General features: G+C 38.6%; 1 protein-coding gene and 1 pseudogene across 1 annotated transcript; both read right to left on the bottom strand.

Moving 5' to 3' along the window:
• Positions 1–1,119: 1,119 nt before the first annotated feature.
• On the bottom strand, positions 1,120–1,837 carry LOC148853703 (L-type lectin-domain containing receptor kinase VII.1 pseudogene; annotated as a pseudogene).
• A 3,257-nt stretch (positions 1,838–5,094) lies between these two features.
• LOC148853704 (leucine-rich repeat receptor-like serine/threonine/tyrosine-protein kinase SOBIR1) lies at positions 5,095–7,421 on the bottom strand. Its single transcript, XM_088982721.1, has one exon. It carries the CDS (start codon positions 7,247–7,249, stop codon positions 5,303–5,305), a length of 1,947 nt encoding a protein of 648 aa, XP_088838847.1. The 5' UTR covers positions 7,250–7,421; the 3' UTR covers positions 5,095–5,302.
• Between the last annotated feature and the right edge of the window lie 1,430 nt (positions 7,422–8,851).

Below are 8,851 nucleotides of genomic sequence, written 5' to 3' on the forward strand. Positions count from 1 at the left end.
TATGTTTTCTTCCGAGAACCCTTTGTCGCCATGTGAATCTCCTGATAATTCATCCGATGGGGCCAATACTCCAGTTCCCCATCTTCCATCTCCGCTCTCTCCCTCACCTTCTCTCCTCTTAACCAAAAGTAGAGATATCCATTCCCTCCAACCCAATTATGTTTTCTTCCAAGAACCCTTTGTCGCCATGTGAATCTCCTGATAATTCATCCGATGGGGCCAATACTCCAGTTCCCCATCTTCCATCTCCGCTCTCTCCCTCACCTTCTCTCCTCTTAACCAAAAGTAGAGATATCCATTCCCTCCAACCCAATTATGTTTTCTTCCAAGAACCCTTTGTCGCCATGTGAATCTCCTGATAATTCATCCGATGGGGCCAATACTCCAGTTCCCCATCTTCCATCTCCGCTCTCTCCCTCACCTTCTCTCCTCTTAACCAAAAGTAGAGATATCACCACAGAACAGTCAAGAACAAAGAGAACCGCCGCTATAATCCCTGCAATGAATCCTTTGGAACGAAAAACAAAATTGTTGGGAGGAACAAATGATGGTATATTCGAAGTTGTCAAGGAATCTCGGATGGAGGCATTCAAATTACTAAAGCTCCAAGCAAGAACCCTATGGTATTCAACTAACCGTTCCGTCGCGGTAGTGAAACCAGCATACATTTCATGCAGGAGAATGTCAAAGAGGTTGATAGTAGGGGTGTAAACGATATTCAAAAATTCGATTTCGAATTCGATATTTGATATAATCGAATCGAATTCCGATATTTCGAATATTTAATCAATTGATTTTGGTACCGAATGGTTAATCGGATTCGAATTCATATATGATCTTATTTGATTCAATATATATATCCGAATTCAACCGATTATTTAATTCTATATATAATATATAAAATAATTATGTTATATATAATTTATATATTTATATACTTTATATCAATAAAATATTTATTTTATATATTTATTAATTATCTAAAATAATTAATTAATCAAATCCAAATCGAATCGAATATTCAAATATTTAATTGATTTCGAATTTGGATATTGCCTAATCCGATTCCAATTGGATCCATTTACACCCGTAATTGACAGGAGTATTGATCAAAGGCTGCTAAGTCCTTCTCATTCCAGCTCGGGCCACAATGACATTAAGCAGAGAATCTGAGTAATCAATCCATACTTGATAGTTAACGCCATTGTTGAGTCCTTCATATCTTCACCCCAATAACAGGTCGGCCCGGCGGTCTTCGACGTAAACAAGTTCTCGTCGACGCCGATGTGATTATCATTGATATCATTGAATGCTTGATTTTTTAACACAACAAATTCGATGCCAAACAAGTGATTATTGCGGTTGTCATTGTTGGTATGGTTGACAAAGCTGAGATTTCGAGAAGAGGTGGTGCCATTGATTCCACTGGTAGGAGCGAAGATGAAGACGGTGCTGTGGCCAGAGAGTTGGTCGTTGTTTGGAGTGATGGAGAAGATGAAGGAGGTGTAGAAGGGGAGGATAGCGGACATGTTGGGGGCCCTCGTAGGTATCTTAGAATTGTAAAGCGCTCGACCAATGGTAAAGGCGGTAGTGTTTGTGAGGACGAGTAGACGGGATTCGAGCGTTGCGGTGCCGTAGAATAAAAGCTCAGACGAACTGAAGCTGTTGAAGACAAAATCAGCGACGAAAGCTAATGGGAGGAGCAACGTTTTAACTAATAATAGCAAGAGTAACAGATGCAGAAGGTGGGCCGCCATTTTCAGCAGAAGCAGCAGAAGAGAAGTTGCTTTGTCGTAGGCGAGAGAGATCTGAATGAAGTTTTGAAACAATTAGCAAGTGGAGTAGAGAAGGAAAAGAAAGAGAGACAATGTTTGGTAGATGAATAGTGTTTTTTGCCACTATTGTTCGTATATCATGAGGTTGGGGATGATGAATAATATTTTTCTTCTAATTGTTCGAATATTTATATTTATTACAAGTGTAGTACGGGGATTAAAATGACGAATTTCAACGGAAAGCTAATGGAAGGTAGTTTTTGTCTCACAGTTATAGTATAGGGAGGTCTTTGTTACAAAGCAAAGTATAAGGGGTCTTTGTCACAAATTCCATAGTATAGAGGGGTCTTTATAATTTAACCATTTTTATCAAAAACCCACTTGAATGCAATTTTACTTGATGCACTTTTATATATCAATGTTGTAAATATTAAATATGTATTAATTTATCATTTATTAATGCATAAATATAATGTTAACAAACACAATCAAAATCGAACTAAGAATAAAAATTTACTCTAAATCGGTATTTATACTCTGTTTGCATCCTTTTCAAAGGCAGTTCAATTGCTTTGCTACGCGTTGAAACTTGAGAGTTGAGACTCAACGATGAAGCTTATAATGTTTTGATAATTCAAATACAAAAATTGACTGTGAGGAAGACTCATGCATTGCGTGCTTAGCAACCGTGCACGCACAATGACATCCACACGCATTCTATCCTGTCTCGTCGAGATACTCGTTCGTTGACTTCCCAAGTCATAGTGGATTATTATCTACCTGTCTGCGCCTTCTAGGAACCCACTCTTTTAATTGTTTATTTAAAGGACCGGACCACTCACCACTTTTATAGTTCACATACTTTAATTTCGTCTTATCTTTTTGTCGATTGAACGAGCCGGCGAGCCCAATACTGATTACACAAAAAAATAAAAAAAATAAAAGACAGTTCATTTCATTGCTTTTTTGTTTTTTGACAAATAGAAAGTTCCACTAACAGAAAAGAACCGAGAAGGACAGCAACAAATAAAAAGAATGGAATGACAAAACCAAAAGAAAATAACCAACACCTAGCTACCAGATAAATAGGAGATAAAATCAGAATTTAACACAATAGAAAGCCCAACAGTGGCTGCTTCAAACGGTCTAACTGTTATGGCCCATTTGGACAAAAAATAAAATTAAATTAAGAAAACAAAAAATGGCCAAAACCCATTGTTCACGTCAATGGTGCAATAGTTCAAAGGTTCAAATGATTCTTAAATTAACAGTTTTTTGCTAAAAAACGATTTTGGGGTGTAATAAATGACCGATTTCCAGTTTTTCTGGTCTTACCATTCGATCCAGTCCGATTTTCAAAACATTGCTGAAAACTACCCTTCAGAGCAAGAGAACCTGCACCAGAATTTCCAGGGAACACAGGAAATAGAGTTGAAAAGGATCCATTTTTACCCGGGAACCATCTAGGTAGTCAGTTCCATTTTACTCGAAACCTGGTCCCTGTCCAAAAAATTGTTGAATCAGTCAACAAAACATTGATTCAGGCAGTTGAACTGTCGATTCGTTCAACTTATTTAATGATTTTTGGACATTTTAAATTTTAATTATTTTTATTTTTTAATTTATTTTGACAGAACAAGCCATCTATTTGGACCGAACGGTTGAACTGTCACCCAAAAATTAATGGTCAGAATGGTTCCAGTTCTAGATCGTTTTTTAAAACATTGATTATTTGTGATTATCAGGTCTGACCTTATAATATGCAATCACAATTGACATAAGAACATCATATTTTATATCATGAGAAATAGATATTAGATGTTAGGCCATGTTAGATTTACAGGAATAGGGATCTGAAATCAAAATCGGGCTATTCCGATTCCAACTGTTTGACTGGACCAAATCAAAACCCCATTTCTATTCTTGTTGGAATACCATTCCCCCAATTGAGGAAATAACCATTCTATATAGCAAGTTTTTAAATTCCCCTACCTCATAAAATTTTATCTATTTATACATACAAAAAGATGTCGTATAATAGGTGAAGGTCTTTAAAAATAAATAAAATGTTATAAGATGAGAAAAAGTGAAAATTATCCTTTGATTTTATACGGATAATAGCCATGTGATGCAAAGAAAAGACCAATCTAATATGAATAGAAGATATTAAAATAAAATGTAACCTTTTACTTCCTAAAGATTAATAATAAATTAATGTAAGTGACGAGTAAAGTAACATTAAAAATTATTTTAATACTACCGTAGTTGATTCAAAACAATCATAATCAAACCCAACCTAATTATAATCATGATGCTTGATGGAGACCAGACTCTATATAATTGGATCGGGTTGGCCCGGTTCCGTGGGATCTGCCGATCTGATGATAGCGCCAAATGATCATGATCCTCTTCGTAACAGTTCATGTAGATCTTGGTGAATTGGGAATTCACCATTGGCTCATTATCATTCGAGTATGAGGATAAGGTATTGGAAGTTTGGAACGATCCAGAGCTAAGATGCTCTGTATTCCAAACCAAAACCAGGTCTCCATATGACCATATCTCCTTTGTGTTTTTCTTTTGCTGCATGTGCCATGTGGTACACCGTACACAACGCTGGCTGGGTGATCATCCCGAAACCCACGACCCGCCACCGTCAACAAAGACTCCGCTACAATTTGCAAATAGGAATGGCAACGAGTGGGAATGTGGGACAGGCCCCCATTCCCCATAATCCCATTCCCGAACCTCGAGTTCCTATTTGCTTCATTCTGCTCCAGTCATTCTTATACTATTCCTGCCCTGTTTCCAGTCACCAGAATTTCGAGTTTTCTCAATATCCACCTCAATGGAGAAGGGTGGATATTGCCATCTCTATTTATTGGCAAGAGATCCTATTCCTATCAACTGAGCCACCATAAAATGGTTTTGTTCCTGTTATCAATAACCTTAATTTCTGATTCATTTAGAGATAAGCTATTCAAGTCGGGAATGGAGATTATATGTTACTAGTGGAGAAGTACTTAGTAGCCCTCCACATGATCTTCAAACGTTACCTGCACGTACAGGTGCTGAAATTCTGATATATTTCCTTCCTTGCGAATTCCTAATCCATCTCTGCCCCGAAGGAATCCCATTAGATAATCCCAATTGAGAGCTTCACCGTTATCTTGGTAGTTGGAATAACAAACTAAACGACTAGTCCCATTAAATATATATATATATACAGGTAGGTGTTTGAAAAGTAGTGCAGATGATGAGGTTTTCCGGTCATTAATAAACCTTCGGACATGAATTTAAGCAAAGGACATGGAAATCCTAAAATTAAAATTATATTTTTCACATTGATGGAACTCTTTGATCATCAAACAAATCTCATACTAATATGCTACGATAAAAATAACTAACAGCCAACTAATTTCCAACATAACGCTAAAACCACAAAATAATACACCCACATAGTGAATATATATATATATATATATATATATAAAATTACATTCACGGTTCACCATTGGACAGGGGTACTATGTTTCATGCTTGATCTGAAACAGCATAGTCCTTACTTCCTTGCTGTTGGGTCTCTCCTTTGGATCATCCACGGTGCAGAAGCAAGCAATTTTGAGAACCAGCAGCATTTGGTTCTCGTACCCATTCCCTTTTAGCTTGGGATTGATGGCCGCGCTCGGATTCTCAGAGATCATTTGGTTTCTGAGCCATTTGACCAGGCTCATTTCCTTTGTGGTCTGAAAGAAGTCATCTGAAGGCAGCTTGCCTAGAACCAACACTGCTAGAATGACGCCAAAGCTGTAAATGTCACACCTGTCTGTAAATTTGAGCGTCTGGTGGTACTCGGGTGCAATATATCCAACAGTCCCAGCCACATTGGAGGTTGTCACATGGGTGTTCATCTCTGGTACTGCCTTCGCCAACCCAAAATCAGCGATGCGTGCCTCCATGTCATCGTCGAGAAGTATGTTTCCAGGCTTGAGATCTCTGTGAATTATACGAGGGTTGTGGTGCATATGGAGATACTCAAGGCCGGCGGCCACTCCCAGCGCAATGTTGTGTCGTGCCAACCAATCCAGTTTTCTCTTCCCTTCTGATACCTTATTCAACATGTCCTGTAAGCTCCCGTTCTTCATGTATTCATACACCAGGTAGTGGCAATCGGGTCGTGGCACATGGGCTAGCAGAGGGAGCAGGTTTCGGTGCCGAATCTGACCCACTGTTTGGATTTCTGAACGAATTTGCCGCATCTTCTTCGTCAAAAGCTTACTGTCTTCCTCCGCTAGTTCAATTGCATCAATGGGGTTGGGCTGTATTATCTTCTTGATTGCTATAATTTTCCCTTGGCTTCCCGGCAATTCAGCCTTGTAAACCTCTCCGCATCCTCCTCGTCCAATGATCTCCAGAGATGTAAGCCCATCTTCTTTTTCCAAGAATGCTAAATCTTCAACATTCTTGATCAGTGGACTGAAAATAGCAAGGCCCGGGTCTTTCACCCTGCCTCTTATGCAAATGAGTAGTAATTTAAACAATAAGGACACAATCAATCCGGATACCATTCCTGTAATCACACCGGCAAAGAATCCGAAGATCCAGCCCTTGAGCTTCTTTTTGCTGTTGTCGTGCTTGTGGGTTTTTTCTGAGGACGAAGGAGCTTTGGCTTCATTAGAATCGGTTCTACTGGAATTAGTTTTAGTGACAAACGGCTTCATGGTAGAATTGTTGTGATTCTTTGTTGTATTATTCTCAGCGAATATGTAACGATTAGGGAGAATATTCTTCGTCTCCAAGCCGGATTTGGAGTGTTGCACTCGGTTCAGCGACTTAGGCACTGGACCTTCCAGGAATTCGTTCCCGGATAGATTAAGAAATCGGAGATTTCGAAAAGAACGCAAGGATGCCGGTATTTTTCCGGTGAACAGATTGTCGGCAAGCGAAAGATTTTCTAGTTTGGAAAAACGTTTCAGAAAGCTCAAATCGCCCGAAAAGCTATTTGAAGATAGATCAAGGGATCGGAGGCTTACGAGAGAGGAGAGTTCTGATGGAATTCTGCCAGAAAAGCGGTTGTTTCGCAGGTTTAGGATTTGCAATTTCCGGCAATCAATGATTTGTCGAGGAATTTTGTCAACGAGGTGATTGTCAGGGAGAGAGAGCTCTCTGAGTTCCGTGAGTCGACCGATTGCAGGAGAAAGAAATCCATCGAGCTGCTGCGATTCCAAGACAATTCTTGTGATGCGGAGCACCGGCGAGTCACCGAAGAATCTCCTCTCGCAGAAGATACCAGTGGCCGAATAACACGGATTCTCTGATAAATAGCGTTGACTGTTGAAACCACCCAAGTCTTTGTGGATAAGAGAGAGAGCATCGAAATCTGAAGGGTCGAGATTCAGGTTGGAGTGAACGAGAAGGGCGAGAGAGAGAAAAGTGAGTAAAGAAAGGCGATATTGGTAGAGGTGGGAACCCATTTCTGTCTGTACCCGATCGGCGGTGCCAATCACCGGCGTAGATGGCAGACTGGTAGTGGAGATTGGCTTTGGAATCGAAACTCGCCGGTCGTAAATAAATAAATGGATTTCGAAAGAAAGCGGCGTGGAAATTTTGAAGCAGTGGGGCCGACCAGACAGTTCCGCCCCATTGAGCACGAATGACTTTTTTAACCAGAGATGAGTTATATCCTATTTTTAATCCGGACTCAGCGGAAAAAAGGGAAAAGGACCACTGACCCGGAAAACCGGAGGTAAAGTTGACCCAATCCGCGAACCCGATCCAATCCAATCCGGAAAAATAGGGTTAGGGTCTCATATTTAGTAATCCGAATGTGAAAATGACCTGACCCAATTTAACATGAAAAAAACTGGGTTGGGTTGGGTCATGGGTCAATCTGCTGATCCGATTGTCAAGTCTAATTAGGATTATTTATGTATTGTTAGAAGTTTTCACACTTTAATTTTTTTTATTTAGTCTTTACTTTTTATTGTTTACTCTTTAAATTCTTAAATATTCAAGTTTTTATTTTATATTTAGAATTTTAAAGTTAATTCTTTTATTTTTGACATTTTTCATGTAAATTTTCTTTATTTTTTAAATTTCAATTATTTTTTTGGATGACCCGAATTTACCCATGGGTCAACCCTAACCCGAACATTTAGGGTTAAGGTCTAGTATTTGACAACCCAACCCAATCCTAAATCAACCCAAAATACCTTGACCGAACCCGAGCCTGACCCACCCAACCCAATTGCCAGGTCTAATTAAAAATACAGATGTCAATGGACTAGTTCTGGATTGGACCCATCCAAATAAAAAAAAAAATCAATTGGAATGGACTGGATGGATCAATAAGAAATTAAATTGGACAGGTCCTGACCTAATGGTCCAAAGTATTTATTGGATTGGATTGGGTCTGGTCCATTTATGATAAATTTGTATTGGATTGGATCAGATTGAACCAAGCTGGTCAATTGATTGAAGATAAGTATATGTGTCAATGGACTAGGTTTGGATTGAAAATATTCTAAATTAAAACCAATTTGAACAGATTAGATGGTTCAGACTTTGAGTTGGACAGATCCGAAATGGTCCAAAGTATTCAATAAATTATATTCGACCAAATACATTTGTAATGGATTCATATTGGACATGATTGGATTTGAGTAAATCCAATTCAATTGACACCCCTATCGGAACACTTGAGTCGCAGATCAGATGGTTTAGACTTTGGAGCCCCATATCATGATCCGAGGCTGAGACACTATCACAAATGGGTACATCCACGCATGAAGATGGTTGGGCACAAAAGGCTCAATTTTTTATTAGGGGTGATGAAAAAGAATCGAAAAACTGAATCGACCAAAAAAATTGACTAAAATTGAACTGAAAAAATAGTTAATCGAACTGGTTGGTTTGGTTTTGGTTTGATATTATTGAAAAACCGATAATTCTGATTTGGTTTCGATTAATTTTTTAAAAATTAGTGGTTAATAGAACCGACCGGTATAAACTAATAATTTATATTTATATGATATATAATTTATATATTAAATTTTTAAAATCAAATACAGGATTGG

The sequence above is a fragment of the Nelumbo lutea genome, chromosome 4 (genome assembly GCF_056320005.1).
Source record: "Nelumbo lutea isolate HS-2025 chromosome 4, American lotus-T2T, whole genome shotgun sequence".
NCBI classification, from domain to species: Eukaryota; Viridiplantae; Streptophyta; class Magnoliopsida; order Proteales; family Nelumbonaceae; genus Nelumbo; species Nelumbo lutea.